At 36.1% G+C, this 20,109-nt stretch overlaps 1 protein-coding gene across 10 annotated transcripts in view; it reads left to right on the top strand.

Annotated features, from left to right (window-relative positions):
- The first annotated feature begins 750 nt into the window (after window positions 1-750).
- Window positions 751-20,109, top strand: part of LOC123894197 (myosin-15-like) — a 30,326-nt gene continuing 10,967 nt past the window's right edge. For 4 of the 10 annotated variants that reach the window (XM_045944120.1, XM_045944119.1, XM_045944117.1 and 1 more), the window contains exons 1-21: window positions 781-1,076; window positions 1,165-1,314; window positions 1,972-2,117; window positions 2,235-2,391; window positions 2,483-2,541; window positions 8,613-8,769; window positions 8,926-9,075; window positions 9,168-9,304; window positions 10,352-10,498; window positions 10,600-10,701; window positions 15,890-15,947; window positions 16,071-16,172; window positions 16,396-16,433; window positions 16,520-16,898; window positions 17,050-17,181; window positions 17,664-17,773; window positions 18,116-18,176; window positions 18,280-18,457; window positions 18,763-18,968; window positions 19,282-19,401; window positions 19,495-19,593. In XM_045944120.1, the coding sequence (XP_045800076.1) occupies window positions 957-1,076; window positions 1,165-1,314; window positions 1,972-2,117; window positions 2,235-2,391; window positions 2,483-2,541; window positions 8,613-8,769; window positions 8,926-9,075; window positions 9,168-9,304; window positions 10,352-10,498; window positions 10,600-10,701; window positions 15,890-15,947; window positions 16,071-16,172; window positions 16,396-16,433; window positions 16,520-16,898; window positions 17,050-17,181; window positions 17,664-17,773; window positions 18,116-18,176; window positions 18,280-18,457; window positions 18,763-18,968; window positions 19,282-19,401; window positions 19,495-19,593 (2,808 nt within the window). In that variant the 5' untranslated portion in view covers window positions 781-956. Of the gene's footprint in view, window positions 1,077-1,161; window positions 1,315-1,971; window positions 2,118-2,234; window positions 2,392-2,482; window positions 2,542-8,612; window positions 8,784-8,925; window positions 9,076-9,167; window positions 9,305-10,351; window positions 10,499-10,599; window positions 10,702-15,889; window positions 15,948-16,070; window positions 16,173-16,395; window positions 16,434-16,519; window positions 16,899-17,049; window positions 17,182-17,663; window positions 17,774-18,115; window positions 18,177-18,279; window positions 18,458-18,762; window positions 18,969-19,281; window positions 19,402-19,494; window positions 19,594-20,109 lie in introns of those variants that run through there. The other 6 variants (XM_045944125.1, XM_045944121.1, XM_045944122.1 and 3 more) reach the window with 6 other exon arrangements.

Here is a 20,109-nt window from a genome sequence, read left to right as displayed (position 1 = left end):
AATTTTTATTTTAAGTTATAATTTTTTAGAGATAAATTTGTAATTACTTTTCTTATTCTATTTCTTACCAAATAAGTAAAAAGTAAAGTTCTATGCACAAAAAAAGTTGAATAAATTCAGTCAAGAAAAAAAGTCCACATGACCAAAAAGAAAATAATATGAATTGTAAAGAATTAAATTTATATTCTATATATTTTTTTTAGTCAAATACAATACCTCGTGGTTAACGATTCATTTCTTGAGATAAATAAGTGGTAAATTTCTGATATTGGAATCCGATTTCTACACGAGACACTAGATTTATTCCAAATTGAGATTAAAGCCACTAAATTTAGTCTAATATTTCTTCTAGTCCTAAATATAAAAAAATTATTGTTTAGATTCATTGAGAATCTAATGTATCTAGTTTGTAATATGGTCCAGATACATTAGGTTATTGATGAATCTAAAAAATAATATTTCTTCCAGTCCTAAATATAAAAAATATTGTTTAGATTCATTGAGAATCTAATGTATCTAATTTGTAATATGATCCAAATACATTAGATTCTCGATGAATTTAAAAAAAATAAATTCTCTACTAAAAGTGTAACAAATAATAATTTGAATAGTAATTTATGTAAAATAATGGGGTAAATTGTCCCGTAAAAATGGCGAAAAAACAAAAAAGGATAAGCTAAAGCCGAAAAGGAAAACCGAAAAGGTGAAGAAACTAAGAGTGGGTAATGACGTGTCGAGTACGATATAAATATACTTCGCAGTTTCTTCATTTTTTGACTCATAGTTGTACCCGTTAGAATTAACGAGAGCGGGAACCCCAAATTTCATCTAAACAAACAAACTTCAACCCGTAAGTCACACTCTCTCTATTCTGTTTTCTTCCACTCTCTCTCTAACAACCCTCTCTCTCTCTCTCTAAGCTTAGGGTTTCACTTTTTCAATCATTCTTCTTCACCATGACTCTCCGCAAAGGCTCCAAGGTTTGGGTCCCTGATAGGGATTTCGCTTGGCTTCCTGCTGAAGTTCTCGAATCTTCCGATAAACAACTTCGCGTTCAAACCGATTCCGGCAATAAGGTAATCATTTCATTTCAGTTTTTTGAATTAATTTGACTTGCGAGTACTTCGATTCAATGCTGATTTTGTTGTGACGGCGTTGTAGCAGATTATTGTAATTGCTCCGGAGAAAATATTTCCGAGAGATGCCGATGAAGATGAGCATGGTGGAGTTGAAGATATGACGAGATTGGCTTATTTGAATGAACCAGGAGTGTTGTACAATATTCGGAGAAGATATGCGCTTAATGATATTTATGTAAGTCTTTATTGCTGAGATTTTTTAGTATCTAAATGGTCAATTAAGTCGCTACTTTAACTTATTCTTCCATTTTTATGATCTTTATTTATTGGATTTTATGAATCTGGAATGGTAAATTGGTGTTTGGTTAGCCTAGTTTGTAATTAGGGATCGGTACATTCGTGAATTGATAGATCTTTTGCATTACTAGATTATCTATGTAATTACTAAATGCTGTTATTTTATGGAGGATCTTGTTCTAGTGTGGAAATATTGCTCTTAGCCACTTTACACTCTGCCATGATTTCTATGAATTATAAGTATATGATAAGAAAATATATGCTTTATTGTTGCTCTCTGTTTATGAAATTGATGCTTTCATTCATGAAGAAAACCTTTTATTATATAGTAAGTAATGCACATTCACGGGTGCATTACTTGCTTTACTTCACCTGGTAGCTGATACGATACTGACAATGAATGCCTAAACTAGTGCATGACCAGTAGCTATAAACACTTTCTTTTCATTTTTGACAATTTCACACAATGAAATTTACCTACTTTACCATATATTTGTTGATGTATAGTTTTTGTGGGTACTGTTTGTCACACTCCTTCAGAAAATTCATTCTGTAGTATTTTATGTGGTTTGTCTGACTTGTTTGCCTTTGTTAGACATATACAGGGAGCATTTTAATAGCTGTTAATCCATTCACAAAGCTTCCTCATTTGTACAATAACCATATGATGGAGCAGTATAAGGGAGCACCATTTGGAGAGCTCAGTCCACATGTATTCGCTGTCGCCGATGCATCGTATAGGTTGGTGTGCGTTTGATTTTAATCTTTGTATTCACATTGTATTTAATTTCTTTTGTCGTATTTATTACTTGCCATTTCATGTTTTAAGTTAGTAAGTTTCTGTTGGTCATGATTTAGAGCAATGATGAATGAAGGTCGAAGCCAATCTATCTTGGTCAGTGGTGAAAGTGGCGCTGGGAAAACAGAGACAACAAAATTGATTATGCAGTATCTTACCTTTGTTGGTGGGCGTGCTGTTTCTGATGATAGAACAGTTGAACAACAAGTTCTTGAAGTAAGCTATCACTATTAGGTGATTCATTCACTTTGAATTTTTATTTATGCATCAATATGGGGGTGCTAATTTCACTTTTTTCTTTACCCAGTCAAATCCACTTTTAGAGGCATTTGGCAATGCAAGGACTTCCAGAAATGACAATTCAAGGTGAACTTAGTTCTTCCTACTTTACATCTTTTGTCAATTTCTAGGTTTTTCTCCCACTTACCTCTCAGATTATAAGAAGAATAATATTGTATCGAGTCCTTTGTCTGTCTTATGATCGGGTCTTATCTTTTTATTCATCTAAAGCTTGCTATCTATATGGCTGAATCTATAATGATCACAATCTCAGTCATGCCTAGATCAAATCCATCTAGAACAACCCACTTGGGTTGGCCTAGTGGTGTTGGTTTGGGACCTTGGAGTGTGCTCCTCTCAAGGTCTCAAGTTCGATTCCCCTTGGTGTCAATTTCTGTATAGAGCTGAAAAAAAAACTCTAGCTTTAAATGGGGCCCCCACAAGTGGGTGGTGGGATTGCTGCCCTAGGATTAGTCGGTCCTTCCGGATACCAAATTTTCAACAAAAGAAATCCATCTAGAGTCGGAGTTAAATGTTTTTTATTTGATGCAAACCATGTCAAATAACCTTACGCTCCCCAACCATGGAAAAGTGCTACGATTCTGTTAAGATCATTGGAATGAGTTTCGCGGACAAGATCGTGCTTTATGGAATAAGATGGAATAAGATCGTAACATGCTTGTCGTGCTGGGTTGTTTTTGTGTGTGACCCGTTTTTCTGGGCTTTTAAACCGGGTCGGGTTAAAATTTAAACCCTATTTTTGTTAAAACATTGAGAACGCGTTTTCCTTTCTCATACACCACAACAATGGAAAACGAAACCCTAATCGCCTCCTCTCATTCCTTTTTCGGCGATGACGTCCGCAACTAATTTCTGCGACGTCGTCCACACGTTTTGCTTTGCTTCTGTGCTTCATCTTTTTGCTCTGTTTCATCGTTCAACTCTGTTTCATTCATTTCATCATTCCGCTCCGTTTCATCGCTTCATCATTCCTTATCTCTGTTTCATTTGTTTTCCGTTGTTTCATCATTTCTTCAACTTTGTTTCATCGTTTCATCCCTTTTGTTCTGTTTCTTTCACAACATAGTAAGGACTTCAAGTAGTGGTACTCAAAATGTTCAACCAACTATAACTTCTGCCTTAGTTGGGGTTGAAAAGGTTGCAAAAAATGGCCATCGAATGAAAACTGGTCCAACATGGGAACATGATGTTATGATTGATGAAGCTACAAGAAGAGTGAGGTGTAACTACTGTCCGCAAGAATTTTCAAGAGGTGCTTATCGATTGCAACCTCATTTGGCTGGAACCAGTAAAGATGCAAGTCTTGTAAGTTGGTTCCAGATGATGCCAAGAAAGTTATGGAGGATATTGCCTATGACTTGCAAAAAAAGTTGTTGAAAACGAATTGTATTGACATCGAAGCTGTTGTTGCTGAAGCTGAGGTTGCTGCTGATTCAAATGGAACATTGTCCTCGCAACATTGCCAAACATTTGAACATATCCTTGCGTGCTATCTCGCCTACACTATTCCTGTTTCCATGTGAATCAGCACCTACCTTAGCTTCAACAACATCACCTTCGATGTCAATACAATTCTTTTTCAGCAACTTTTTTTTAAGCCATAGACAATATCCTCCATAGCTTTCTTGGCATCATCTGGAACCAACTTACAAGACTTGGCATCTTTACTGGTTCTAGCCAAATGATGTTTCAATCGATAAGCACCTCCTGTAAATTCTTGCAGACAGTAATTACACCTCACTCTTGTTGTAGCTTCATCAATCATAACACCGTGTTCCCATGCTGGGTCGGTTTTCATTCCACGACCATTTTTTGCAACCTCTGCAACCCCAACTGAGGCAGAAGCTATAGTTGGTTGAACATTTTGAGTACCACTTCTTGAAGCCATTGCTATGTTGTGAAAGAAACAGAACAAAATGGATGAAATGATGAAACAGAGTTTTGAAACAAAGTTGAAGAAACAATGAAAACATAGTTGATGAAACAAAGGTGAATGATGAAATGAATGAAACAGAGCAAAACAATGAAGAACATAAGCAGTGCAAAACATGTGGACTACGTTGCCGGAATCAGTTGCAAACGTTGTCGTTGGAAAAGGAATGAGAGGAGGCAATTAGGGTTTTGTTTTCCATTGTTGATCTCTCATTCGATAAGAACTCCATAGTTAAGCGTGCTTGACTTGGAGTAGTCTTTGGATGGGTGACATTCTAGGAAGTTTTCCCGGAAAGTGTGCGAGTGAGGACAAAGCAAGTTGAAAAGACTCGTGTTGGTTTGTGGGGTCAGTCGGTCATCCTGAAAGCAGTTTGGGATGTTACAAATGGTTAGCTCAATTGGTAGTGGGAATGGATTGAACACGTACTTGAACCCCAGAGTACGTGGTTCGATTCCCACGGAAGACAAAAACTTCACTAGAGAGGGGGTGGAGAAGATCGTGAGGTGACAGTGCCGAGACCACCTAAGGTGGTGGGGCCTGGACTGTTACATTCATCATTCCTTATCTCTGTTTCATTTGTTTTGCTTTGTTTCATTGTTTCTTCAACTTTGTTTCAATTCTGTTTCATCGTTTCATCTCTTTTGTCCTGTTTCTTTCACAACTTAGTAATGACTTCAAGTAGTGGTACTCAAAATGTTCAACCAATTATAACTTCTGCCTCAGCTGGGGTTGAAAAGGTTGCAAAAAATGGCCGTTGAATGAAAACTGGTCCAGCATGGGAACATGATGTTATGATTGATGAAGCTACAAGAAGAGTGAGGTGTAACTACTGTCCGCAAGAATTTTCAAGAGGTGCTTATCGATTGAAACCTCATTTGGCTGGAGCCGGTAAAGATGCCAAGTCTTGTAAGTTGGTTCCAGATGATGCCAAGAAAGCTATGAAGGATATTGCCTATGGCTTACAACAAAAGTTGTTGTAAACAAATTGTATTGACATCGAAGGTGTTGTTGCTGAAGCTGAGGTTGCTGCTGATTCAAATGGAAAGAGCAAAAGTGTAAGGGAGATATCACGCAAGGATATGTTCAAAAGAGGAGTCACTACACTCACTTAAAAGCAATGTCTTTGCAACATTGTCAAACATTTGAACATATCCTTGCGTGCTATCTCCCCTACACTTTTCCTCTTTCCATGTGAATCAGCACCTACCTTAGCTTCAACAACATCACCTTCGATGTCAATACAATTCTTTTTCAGCAACTTTTTTTTAAGCCATAGACAATATCCTCCATAGCTTTCTTGGCATCATCTGGAACCAAATTACAAGACTTGGCATCTTTACTGGTTCTAGCCAAATGATGTTTCAATCGATAAGCACCTCCTGTAAATTCTTGCAGACAGTAATTACACCTCACTCTTGTTGTAGCTTCATCAATCATAACACCGTGTTCCCATGCTGGGTCAGTTTTCATTCCACGACCATTTTTTGCAACCTCTGCAACCCTAACTGAGGCAGAAGCTATAATTGGTTGAACATTTTGAGTACCACTTCTTGAAGCCATTGCTATGTTGTGAAAGAAACAGAACAAAATGGATGAAATGATGAAACATAGTTTTGAAACAAAGTTGAAGAAACAATGAAAACATAGTTGATGAAACAAAGGTGAATGATGAAATGAATGAAACAGAGCAAAACAATGAAGAACATAAGCAGAGCAAAACATGTGGACTACGTTGCCGGAATCAGTTGCAAACGTTGTCATTGGAAAAGGAATGAGAGGAGGCAATTAGGGTTTTGTTTTCCATTGTTGATCTCTCATTCGATAAGAACTCCATAGTTAAGCGTGCTTGACTTGGAGTAGTCTTTGGATGGGTGACCTTCTAGGAAGTTTTCCCGGAAAGCGTGCGAGTGAGGACAAAGCAAGTTGAAAAGACTCGTGTTGGTTTGTGGGGTCAGTCGATCATCCTGAAAGCGGTTTTGGATGTTACAAATGGTTAGCTCAATTGGTAGTGGGAATAGATTGAACACGTACTTGAACCCCAAGGTACGTGGTTCGATTCCCACGGAAGGCAAAAACTCCACTAGAGAGGGGGTGGAGAAGATCGTGAGGTGACAGTGCCGAGACCACCTAAGGTGGTGGGGCCTGGGCTGTTACATTCATCATTCCTTATCTCTGTTTCATTTGTTTTGCTTTGTTTCATTGTTTCTTCAACTTTGTTTCAATTCTGTTTCATCGTTTCATCTCTTTTGTTCTGTTTCTTTCACAACATAGTAATGACTTCAAGTAGTGGTACTCAAAATGTTCAACCAACTATAACATCTGCCTCAGTTGGGGTTGAAAAGGTTGCAAAAAATGGCCGTCGAATGAAAACTGGTCCAGCATGGGAACATGATGTTATGATTGATGAAGCTACAAGAAGAGTGAGGTGTAACTACTGTCCGCAAGAATTTTAAAGAGGTGCTTATCGATTGAAACATCATTTGGCTAGAACCAGTAAAGATGCCAAGTCTTGTAAGTTGGTTCCAGATGATGCCAAGAAAGCTATGGAGGATATTGCCTATGGCTTACAAAAAAAGTTGTTGTAAACAAATTGTATTGACATCGAAGGTGTTGTTGCTGAAGCTGAGGTTGCTGCTGATTCAAACGGAAAGAGCAAAAGTGTAGGGGAGATATCACACAAGGATATGTTCAAAAGAGGAGTCACTACACCCACTTAAAAGCAATGTCTTTGCAACATTGTCAAACATTTGAACATATCCTTGCGTGCTATCTCCCCTACACTTTTCCTCTTTCCATGTGAATCAGCACCTACCTTAGCTTCAACAACATCACCTTCGATGTCAATACAATTCTTTTTCAGCAACTTTTTTTTTAAGCCATAGACAATATCCTCCATAGCTTTCTTGGCATCATCTGGAACCAACTTACAAGACTTGGCATCTTTACTGGTTCTAGCAAAATGATGTTTCAATCGATAAGCACCTCCTGTAAATTCTTGCAGACATTAATTACACCTCACTCCTCTTGTAGCTTCATCAATCATAACACCGTGTTCCCATGCTGGGTCAGTTTTCATTCCACGACTATTTTTTGCAACCTCTGCAACCCGAACTGAGGCAGAAGCTATAGTTGGTTGAACATTTTGAGTACCACTACTTGAAGCCATTGCTATGTTGTGAAAGAAACAAAACAAAATGGATGAAATGATGAAACAAAGTTGAAGAAACAATGAAACATAGTTGATGAAACAAAGGTGAATGAAACAGAGCAAAACAATGAAGAACATAAGCATAGCAAAACATGTGGACTACGTTGCCGGAATCAGTTGCAAACGTTGTCGTTGGAAAAGGAATGAGAGGAGGCAATCAGGGTTTTGTTTTCCATTGTTGTGGTCTATGAGAAAGGAAAATGCTTTATCAGCGTTTTAACAAAAATAGCTTTTCAATTTTAAGTTTTAACCCAACCCGACACAGTTTAATGGCCCAAAAAAACGGGTCACACAAAAAAACAACTCAGCACGACAAGCACACTACAATCTTATTCCAGAAAGCACAATCTTGTCCACAAAACTCATTCCAACGATCTTAACTGAATCAGAGTGAGTTTCCATGGCTGGGGAGCGTATGATCGTAAAATCTTACGACCCAACACACAATCTTGACTATCTTGCTTGGTGATGATTTGGAAGTTCCTTCTATTGGTGAGATGATGATTGCTATTGAAGTGGAGGAGAACAAGGATGAAGATGGTGATGACTATCAAGATTTTGGATTGGAAAATATCTTAAATGTCTAGACTTGTTCCTATAGATTATGTCTTTTGAGTCAGGATTATGAACTTAGTCTTTTGAATGATGCATAGGCCTTTTTGACCTATGAACTTAGTCTTCGGTAAATGGTGTATAGGTGTTTTTGAATGATGTACAAGCCTTTTTGAGTACTCGATTTTAATTAATGATTTATAAGTTAAGTTCATAGGTACTCTTGGAAGTTAGTAACTTAATGCTGTGTTTAAAAAAAAGGTTATTTGTTCTCATATTATAATTTTTATGTTTTTGTGTGTGTGTGTGTGTATGAAATTAAAATTTTGCGCTTCGGTAGGATATACGAGTTGTGTTACGATCTTTCATCGGCCTACCAATCCGACTTAAGATCTCGTGTTTGACTACATTACTGATAGTGATAAACCCATGTCTTTGTTGCAGCCGTTTTGGGAAGTTCGTTGAAATTCAGTTTGATTCAAGTGGTAAAATATCTGGTGCTGCAATTAGAACTTACTTATTGGAAAGATCACGAGTAGTGCAGACCACGGATCCTGAAAGAAATTATCACTGCTTTTACCAGTTGTGTGCATCTGAAAGGGTACTTGATTTCTGGTGAAATATATATTTGATTATACATTTTGTTGTTAGTTTTGCATGATAATGCTATATTTTACAAATTCAAGTCACTGTTCTTATTTTGTTGCGGCCAATGTACTAATTGTTCTACTTTGTAATTGGATTGCCTCGTTTTTAGGATGTAGAAAAGTACAAGTTAGGACATCCAAGTCACTTCCACTATTTGAATCAAAGTAAAGTTTATGAATTAGACGGGGTAAGCAGTGCAGAAGAATACATAAAGACGAGAAGAGCAATGAATATTGTTGGCATAAGTCACGAGGATCAGGTGTAATGATGTCACCCACTTTGCTTTATTGTATGCTGTCCTGAATTTGCTTGCAGCCTTCCCTTATATTTATCCTTTTTTCCTATTAACAGGAAGCCATATTTCGCACCTTAGCTGCAATTTTACATCTGGGAAATGTTGAATTTTCTCCTGGGAAAGAGCATGACTCATCAATAATAAAGGATGAGAAATCAACATTTCATTTGCAGATGGCTGCTAACCTTTTCAAGTATGCAATTTATGTTATTTTTAGAGCAGGAATCATATTTTAATTTGGATGTCTTATTGTTTATAAGGGTATCTGCCATTGTTTTGTTTCCTATTATATTTTTTAAAAATTAGGAATAGGAATCAATCTACTACTCATATATTTAGATTCCCATTTAATACAAATCAAAGTTAATATAGTTTCCTTGATAGGGTTCCTCAGGTTGATTAAATTGTAACAAGCTGGATGCATATGATATATATGCTCTAGCTTGAGGGGGAGCGTTGATTATTCTTTATTTATCGCAGTTAATACAGTTTCCTTAATTTTCCTTTCCCGAGAGATTTCTCTTGTATATAAATTTGGACAACCTCATTGTGAAATACAAGTCATTCATTCTACATTTTCAAGTGGGATTTTTATACACAATGTTGAAAGATGATTTCTATAAAAAACATAATAATGAAAACTTGAAAGACAAATTGAAATTTAATTGCAAGAATTCTACAAAAAACTATATTTATAGTATGATGGCTCATGCTATGCCCTATACATTAAATTTCTACATTTGAAAAAAAATGAAACTATCTGCTCTACAACACTAACCAAAGGATGTGAACCAGCAAAAAAAATTAAAGCAAGAGAACAAAACTCGCCAGGTCAAAATAAAAAAAAAACCCTTGAGATACTCTTTCATGATTCTGTAAAACCATCGACATAGGATATAACTGCCAAATGCAAATCTCAGCCTTTAGGGCTGATCTGGAGAATTACATTATAGTTTTACCATGAGGATTTTAGGCGGGAAAGTAAGGTTATATAATATAGATAAATATAGATTATTGTAGACAACAATATAAGTGATGCCATAATTCACTACCTTGAGAAGGTAACTTTGAAATTGTTTTTAATGAAGAGTATTAGTGACGAAGACGTTGCTTATAATATTTTGGTATGATTTTACAGATGATAAGAATACCTAAACCCGTATGCTTGGTCTTTTCTCCGTAATATTTAATGACTGATCATAATTTCAAAGAAGTTTTCATCCTCTGGTTCTCTCTTTAGGTGTGATCTGAACCTACTACGAGCAACATTATGTACTCGTACAATACAAACCCGCGAAGGAAATATTGTCAAAGCTCTTGATTGCAATGCTGCTGTTGCTGGCAGGGATGTTTTGGCGAAAACCGTCTATGCTCGTTTGTTTGATTGGTATGCTCATTATCAATGTGGAATTATTGAAGATTATATTGTTTTTATCATGCACAAAATTTGCAGTGAAAATTCTATTTATTTTTTTGTTATTTTACCAGGCTTGTTGATAAGATCAATAAAACGGTTGGGCAAGATATCAATTCCAGGATGCAAATTGGAATATTGGATATATATGGCTTTGAGTCTTTTAAGGATAACAGGTAAGATGTTTTTCAAGTACATACTTTTCTTTTTGAGGAGAAAGAATTTTCTTTTGGTTATGTGGATTGTTGAGAGTTGAAGTGTGTGGGTTAACTGTGTATTTGAAATATTATAATATTCTGGTGCGTGGGTCAGGCATGTATTTCTACTTTCCATTCTCTAGTGTTTGTGTAAGTTATAGTACTTTAAGTAATAGAAAAAAACCTATAGCGCTCAACCATTTGATCAATCCTATTTTTAGAAAAAAATCAATTGCAGTGAAGAGCCAACAAGAAATTAAATTTAGTGTTGAACCCCGTTTGGCCATACTTATTTTCTACTTTTCTACTCTCCTTAAAAGAAATAGAGAAGTAGAAAATTGTATTTGGCCCTATTTCTCCTTAAAAGATGTAGAAAATAATAAGTGAATACTGTTATGTGTTATTCCTCAGCTCAAGGCTGGTTTAAATAGGAAGAGTACAAACATAAAAGGAAATAATAGATAAGCTTAGAATCTCCTAGAAATAACAAACTAGGAAACTAAATATTTTCCAACACCCCCCCTCAAGTTGGTGCATAGATATCTATCATGCCCAACTTGCTGATCAAATGCTCAAAGGTGGGTCTTGCTAAGCTTTTGGTCAAGATATCTGCAGTTTGCTGACTCGAAGTTACAAAAGGTAGACATATGATTCCGGCATCTAACTTCTCTTTTATGAAATGTCGATCGATCTCAATATGCTTGGTTCTGTCATGTTGAACTGGGTTATGAGCTATGCTAATAGCGGCTTTACTGTCAGAGTATAATTTCAATGGAAGCTCAATTTTCATCTTAAGCTCTTCTAGGACTCTGTGGATCCATAATCCTTCACAAATACCTTGAGCCATAGCTCTAAACTCAGCTTCTGCACTACTTCTTGCTACAACTCCTTGTTTCTTGCTCCTCCATGTCACAAGATTACCCCAAACATAGGTACAATATCCGGAGGTTGATCTTCTGTCAGTGACTGAACCTGCCCAATCAGCATCGGTAAAGATAGACACATTTCTTTCATTAGTCTTCTTAAAAAATAATCCCTTTCCAGGATTTGCTTTCAAATATCGCAGTATCCTATAGACTGCCTCAAGATGTTCCTCAAAAGGAGAATGCATAAACTGACTTACTACACTAACCGAGAAAGCAATGTCAGGTCTAGTGTGTGCCAAATAAATCAATTTCCCAACCAATCTCTGGTACCTTCCAGTATCAACAGGAACACTACCTTCTTCCCAAAGTTTTGCATTAGGATCCATGGGAGTATCTGCTGGTCGACATCCACTCATTCCTGTTTCTTTCAATAAATCTAGAATGTATTTTTGCTGGGAAACTACAATACCATCTTTTGATCGAGCAACCTCCATACCAAGAAAATATCTCATGGATCCCAAGTCCTTGATTTCAAAGTCTAATGCTAATTTCTCTTTTACTCTTGCCATTTCAACTATATCATCTCCAGTAAGGACGATATCATCAACATAAACAATTAGGACAGCAATTTTTCCATCTTGGGAGAACTTTGTGAACAAGGTGTGGTCAGCTTGTCCTTGAATGTACCCTTGTTTCTTCATGGAATAAGTGAACTTTTCAAACCAAGCTCTAGGAGACTGCTTTAATCCATACAAAGACTTATTTAGTTTGCATACATTTGATCCAAACTTGTCTTCAAAGCCAGGAGGAATGTCCATATATACTTCTTCTTCTAAATCACCATTGAGAAAAGCATTCTTAACATCCAACTGATGTAGGGGCCAATCTAAGTTAGCAGCAAGAGACAAGAGAATTCTGACAGTGTTCAATTTTGCAACAGGAGCAAAAGTCTCTGAGTAGTCTATACCATAAGTTTGGGTAAAACCCTTAGCCACCAATCGAGCCTTGTACCTTTCGATTGACCCATCTGAATTATACTTCACAGTAAACACCCATTTGCATCCAACCGTCTTCTTGCCATCCGGTAGTGTCATAACACTCCAGGTTTTGTTCTTTTCAAGAGCTTTCATCTCCTCAAGTACAGCTTCCCTCCACTTTGGAACTTCTAGAGCAACCTGTACATTTTTTGGAATCTCTACACTAGACAATTTTGAGGTAAAGGCAGAAAAAGACGAAGACAAATTTGAATATGATATAAAATTGGACAATGGGTATTTAGTGCAAGATCTAACAGGTTTTCTAACAGCCACAAGATCATCGATATCGGGATACAAAATACGACTCTCAGAAACAGAGATAGACTTACCTTTTCTTTTTTTAGGAAGTTGATCATCCCCCGGTTCAGATTCATGACAGTGTTGAGATGTGGACTCATCACTTTCTTTGTGATTCTTTCTCACAAAAACCTTTCCTTTCCAAGTCTTGTTTCCTTCTTCAAACCTATTATCTTTATATGACTCATTATTTTGTGGCATTTCAATTAGATCATCATTATCATTGTTTTCAAGATTCTCATTGTTTTCTTCATGAGAAAATGTAGCCTCGGATTCACCAAGCTCACTACTCATAACAGGAGTAGGATTAGATAAAGAATCATGGCCATTTTTCGTTGGTGCAGAAGTATAAGTCTTAAAACTTTGTGATACCGGCAAAGATAAATTATTAAAAAAACTCATGTCCTCAGTTTGAAACGAGTTAAAAAAACTCATGTCCTCAGTTTGAGACGAATCTTCATTTAAATTTCCCCCCTGAAGATGCGTGTCAAAAAAAGGTTTGTTTTCAAAGAATGTAACATCCATGGTGACAAACATTTTCTGATTTTTTGGATCAAAACATTTATATCCCTTCTGGGTTGGAGAATACCCAACAAAAACACATTTTATAGCACGCGGTTCAAGTTTGCTAATATTCTTATGTTCATGAACAAATGCAGTGCAACCAAAGATTTTTAAGGTCAAATCGTTTGAAACACGATCATTAGGAAAACATTCTTTGAAAATATGAATTGGAGTTTTAAAATTAAGAACTTTGGAGGGCACTCTGTTAATTAAGTATGCAGCAGTTAAAACTGCTTCACCCCACAAATAATTTGGTACTTTACTTGCGAAAAGTAAAGCTCTAGCCACCTCCAACAAGTGCCTATTTTTTCTTTCTGCAACTCCATTTTGTTGGGGAGTGTTAGGGCATGAACTTTGATGCACAATTCCATTTTCACGAAAAAAATCACTCAACATTGTGTTAAAATATTCTTTGCCGTTATCACTTCTAAATACTTGAATATTTGTTTGAAATTGATTTTGCACCATTTTAACAAAATCTTTTACGGCCTGACAAACGTCAGATTTCCCCTTTAACAAGTACACCCAACAAACTCTTGAGTGATCATCTATAAATGTGATAAACCATTTTTTATGAGAAAGTGTGCTCGTTCGGTTAGGGCCCCAAACATCACTGTGAATAACAGAAAAAGGTTTTGATGGTTTGTAGGGCTGTAATGGAAAATGAGAACGATGATGTTTTGCAAATTTACATGCTTCACATTTAAACAAAGATAAATCCTTATTACGAAATAACTCAGGAAATAAGTGTTTTAAATAAGGAAAACTAGGATGACCTAATCGTGAATGCCATAACATAACATCATCATTATTATTATTCAGAACTAAAAAAGATTCAAAGCATGAACTTATTGGTTTGGAAGGTAGTTGTGATTCAGGTTCAATGTCGAAGTAGTAGAGTCCTCCACTCTCCTTAGCACTACCAATCATCTTCCCCGAGTTCAAATCCTGAAAAACACAATGAGTACGAAAAAAATTAGTTTGACAATTTCTATCTTGGGCTAATTTACTGACAGACATGAGACTACAAGATAGATTTGGGACATGAAGAACATCTTTAAGGGTTAGACTTGGAGACAACACAACCGAACCTTTACCCGCAATGGCTGAAAAGGATCCATCCGCAATTTTTATTTTATGGTTACCTGCACATGGACTATAAGAAGAAAACAGAGTAGAATCACCTGTCATGTGATCACTTGCACCCGAATCTACTATCCAAGCACGACTGGGACTGACACTAAAAAGGGCAGAAGTACCTTTGGGGGCAACAGAGCCAGAAAGAGTGTTAGATTCAAGAATTTTGTACAGTCTGTCTAGTTGTTCCATCGTGAATGAAAGCTGAATTGAAGAAGACTGATGCTCTTGATCAGAATTACTGGCTTGGAATGTATGACCCTCACCTCCACCTTTGTTCTTCTGATTTGAAGGTCGCGGAAGACCATGTAATTTCCAACATTGAAAAATAGTATGTCCCAAACGATGACAATATTTGCATTCACGACGGTATTTGAAAGTGGATGATCGTCGTCAATAAAAAAACGTCATAATTAATAATCTTAGCCAAGTAGTACCGGAAGCAGCGAAGAAAAATTAACACCGGTGAACAGCACTCGTGAACAGTAACCACGTGAACAGTGCGCGTAAACAGTACCAACGAATGAACAGTACGTGTGAACAGTACCACGGGTGAACAGTGCCGCACACAAAATCAGTTGTCGTGGTCAGATTGTAAACACGACGGCGGCTAGGGTTTTGCGGAAGCGAGACCCCCAAAATCGGGAGCTCTCGATACCATGTAGAAAATAATAAGTGAATACTGTTATGTGTTATTCCTCAGCTCAAGGCTGGTTTAAATAGGAAGAGTACAAACATAAAAGGAAATAATAGATAAGCTTAGAATCTCCTAGAAATAACAAACTAGGAAACTAAATATTTTCCAACAAAAGATTAGAGAAATAAAGTAAAGAAGTAGAAAATAAGGAGAAGTTGGGTCAAACACAATTTTTTACTTATTTACTACTTTTAAGGAGAAGAAAAAAAGTGGAAAATAAATAGGGCCAAAAAATGGACGAGCCGTGAGTGTTCACATAACACAATATATCATTAGGATTAAATGCATGAGGGAAAATTGGGGTAATACTTGTTTTGCAAAAAATGGTATTAGGTGGTTTTGGTATGTGTGGAGAAGACTTGTAGAAGCCTTGATAAGGAGGACTGGCGAAAATTATGGGTCAAAGCATGAAGAAGGTTACGGTTTATGATATCATGCTGTGCTGTGTTGTTTCATCTTTGAAGCTGACCCTGCTAAGCAGGGAAAAACTTTGTTGGTTGTTATAGTTTTAAACTGGTAATATGTTAAAGTAATTGCCTTTCTCAAGTTGGATACATTTTCTTCAACAGTTTTGAGCAATTCTGCATCAATTTTGCAAATGAAAAGCTTCAACAACATTTTAATGAGGTATGGAATTATGTTATGTATGTTGCCTTGACCAAGTTAGTTCCCTGGTGTTTTGATCTGGATCTTGATATTGTTTTTACTCCGTCATCTTACAGCTTCTCTGTCTCTTATAATTTTTTCCAGCATGTATTCAAGATGGAGCAAGAGGAGTATAAAAAAGAAGAAATTGAATGGAGTTACATTGAATTTATAGACAACCAAGATGTTTTAGATTTGATTGAAAAGGTTTTTTTTATTTTACTTAATTTCTTATTTAGTTGGAGGTTTTCTAAATTCATGTTTCTATTATGCATTTTGTACAGATTGCTTGTTTCATGCTTACTAGGATAATTATATGTATCCAATTTATTACAGTAGGCCACAACTACTGAAATGGAAAAAGGAGGATATGAATCAGAATGGTTACTGCTTAGCTATTTATTGATTTTTTGTTGCATTCTTTTTGCAGAAGCCCATTGGTATCATTGCCCTGTTAGATGAAGCATGGTACAATTTATTTGCTTTATGAATTGGAGTGTATTTATACATTTCTCTCGCAAATTATATTCAGTCCTGAATTTGTCTTCTATCAGCATGTTTCCAAAATCAACGCACCAAACATTCTCAACCAAGTTGTTTCAGCACTTCTTGTCCCACACTAGGTTTGGAAAGGAGAAGTTTTCAGAAACAGATTTTACTGTTTCTCATTATGCTGGAAAGGTGACTCAGTGTTGCTGTACATCCTCTTGTTTGGCAAAGTATATTGTGTATGTAATATCTTCCAATATTTTTATGCAGGTCACATACCATACAAACACATTTTTAGACAAAAATCGTGATTATGTAGTTCTAGAGCATTGTAATGTATTATCTTCTTCAAAATGTCCCTTTGTGAAGGGTCTTTTTCCTTCTTTACCAGAGGAATCTTCAAGGTCATCCTACAAGTTTTCTTCCGTGGCTTCCAGATTTAAGGTGTTCATATCTATTACCTTTTGCGTGTTATTGAATTTAAGGTGATCCATTATTGTGAACAAATTTGCATAAGAGATTTAAGAATTTGAATTTAAGTTGCTGATATTTTTTGTTTCTTGTTTGTGTTGGATTTGGTGGATGGGCACTTCAGCAACAACTTCAAGCACTTATGGAAACACTGAAGACAACAGAGCCTCATTACATTCGATGCGTCAAGCCAAATTCTTCAAATCTACCACAAAAGTTTGAGAATACAAGTGTCTTACATCAATTACGTTGCGGGGTCAGTAATTTAGATATTTTAGCTCCTTTACTCTTATCATTCTCTGAATGAAACAAATTGCTATTATGTCAAATGTTAGAAGTTGTTTCCTTGACCGATGTCTAGCTAATTACTGTCAATTACACTTTTACTATGATGAATTTATTTTTCTATGTTAGCTCATTGAACTGAGCAATGGAAACAGGTACTTTTTGATGAAGCAATTTGAAGGATTCTTTTTAATGACTTTCAAAATTTGATTTATTGTTTATATTTTCATTGTTAATTTCTTTTTTTTCCGAATAGAAATTGATATGGTTGGACTGACATGTTTACATGCATACAAACATGCTGTGGGATTTATTCAGTTTTCTTATAAATAAGGTGGACAAAAAAAAAAGAAAAAAAGGTGGACATAACAATCATGTTTGTCACCGAGATATTCTCCCTAGCAGATTCCTATATTTATTGATCATTTTTCGCCTGGACTAAATTTTATTTAGGGTGTACTTGAGGCTGTTCGGATAAGTCTGGCAGGTTATCCAACTCGAAGGACTTACTCGGAGTTTGTAGATCGCTTTGGATTAATAGCTCCTGAATTTATGGATGGAAGGTGCATATATACTAAAACTATGAACAGTTTAACCCTAATATTACATTACTTTACCATTTGTTTTGGTAAACTGTATCACTGCATCTGTAATTTTTATGGGATTGATGTTTACCTAATAGTCTGTCTTTAGACGTAGTTTACGATCGAATAGTGTAGCACCTTGGTGCTACAGATTAGTGAAGCCCAATCGAATAGTCTGTCTTTTAGGTTTAACCAACCTAAACTTTCATATTTTGCGAACCGGTTTTGTAGAGTTGAGTTTGGCCAAACCCAAAATTCTAAGACTATGTAGTAAAGTGCTTCAGTTGTCATCAATGTTGATTTAATCTTTTTTGTTGACAGTTATGATGATAGAGCTACATCTCAGAAAATATTGCAAAAGCTAAAGCTTGAGAATTTTCAGGTGTGTTTCTTATGAGCCTAGTGTGATGCTGCTGTTCCCGAACAAACTTGAAATGGCTTTATGATAGTTTTATTTATGATCTACCTTCTCCTTCCTTATTCAGCTGGGTAGGACTAAAGTGTTTCTCCGGGCTGGTCAAATTGGTGTTTTAGACTCTAGGAGGGCTGAAGTTTTGGACAATGCTGCAAAGTGTATTCAGTGTCGACTGCGTACATTTATAGCACACAGGGATTTCATCTCAATCCGAGCTGCTGCTGTTTCTCTTCAAGCATGCTGCAGGGGTCAGTGTTGTTGATGTTTTATAACATAATTCTCCTTAAGTTTTTATTTTTATTATTAAAACATGTCTATATATATATATAGGTAGCACTTTATCTCCTTTGAGCTTCTTTCTCAGTAATATGACATACATAGTTTCCTTTTCTGCTGTGGATAGTACTTGATGATTGTACTTTTGGCTGTCAGCCTTTTTCAGAACCTTTAGAACTCAATTATACTTGTTATTGTAGGCATATCACATTTAAATGCAGGGGTCTCTACTTCAACCGATGATTGTCCTGGTCTTCACTAGTTGTTGTTTTTGTAGGATGCCTTGCACGGAAGATATATGCTTCTAAACGCGAGACTGTAGCAGCTATCTCCATTCAGAAATATATTCGTATGTGTCTGATGAGGCGTGCTTACACGGCATTGTATTCTTCTGCTATCATCATACAATCAAATGTTCGTGGTTTCACAATTCGCCAAAGATTCTTGCATAGAAAAGAACACAAAGCTGCAACTACTATTCAGGTGATTTATCATGAACTGAATATATTATGGTGTTGGTGTGACCTTTACAATGTCAAAGCAACGGCCTCTTCAACATAAATTTAGTTTATTTGACTTATTCTGGATAGTGCTTTGAATTCTTAAGCATAGGCATGCAATTATGATTGATCATGTAAAACTTTCAAGTCTAAGTTTTCTAAGTTTTAGCTCTGACAAATGTTTTCTGATAGGGCATGATAAGTAATGCCTCACTTTCAATTTCTTGACATTTCTGTTTGGTATGGTGGATTCTGATTTTTTATTTTATCATCATAAATGTAACATTCACACACAGGCGTATTGGAAGATGTGCAAGATTCGGTCTACTTTCAAACAACATCGATTTTCAATCGTGGCAATACAATGCCTTTGGCGCTGTAAACAAGCAAAAAGACAGCTTCACAGACTTAAACAAGTATGGTCTTTTTTCTGTTCTCTCTTTTCGAAGGGGGGAAACGCATCACAAGTTGTTCCTAACTTATTTTCATTTTTAATTTACATATGCCAGGAGGCTAGTGAAGCTGGTGCTCTGCGTTTAGCAAAGACTAACCTTGAGAAACAATTGGAAGAGCTCACATGGCGTTTGCATCTTGAAAAAAAAATAAGGGTATTGCTTCTACAAAAAAGAGTCACAACACACTATCTGTGCTCATTGAATACATGTATATGTAAAAGTCTTTTGGTCAAAACTGCCTCCCACATTCTATTACAATTTTCTCTTATGCTGATTCCATGATTTCATTTTTTTTTGTGATTCAAATGATTATAATTAGAAACTGCTGATTGGAGCTCATGTAGTGTAATAATACTTATGCTAAACATATTGATATTGCATCTAAATTTCGTAAGTAGAAGATTGTCCTAATGCGATAATTTGTGGTTTATTTTTGGAAGGTATGCTCATATTCTCAAGGTTGAATCTTTTGCCGATAAAAACTGAATATGTTAGAATTATTCATATGATTTCTCTTTGCTGGTCAGAACATGGTTTATTTCAGGAGATCAGTATTTCAGATAAGCAAAGAGATTGGACAGCTCAAACATATTGACAATTTTTTGCAGGACTATTGTTTCTGTGCATTTTTTGTTTTCTTTTATGTTCTGAGGATTTCTAATGCTCCTT

The sequence above is a fragment of the Trifolium pratense genome, linkage group LG7 (genome assembly GCF_020283565.1).
Source record: "Trifolium pratense cultivar HEN17-A07 linkage group LG7, ARS_RC_1.1, whole genome shotgun sequence".
Taxonomy (NCBI): Eukaryota; Viridiplantae; Streptophyta; class Magnoliopsida; order Fabales; family Fabaceae; genus Trifolium; species Trifolium pratense.
Note: the sequence above shows the minus strand (reverse complement) of the source record. Positions and strands in the feature narration are given on the sequence as shown.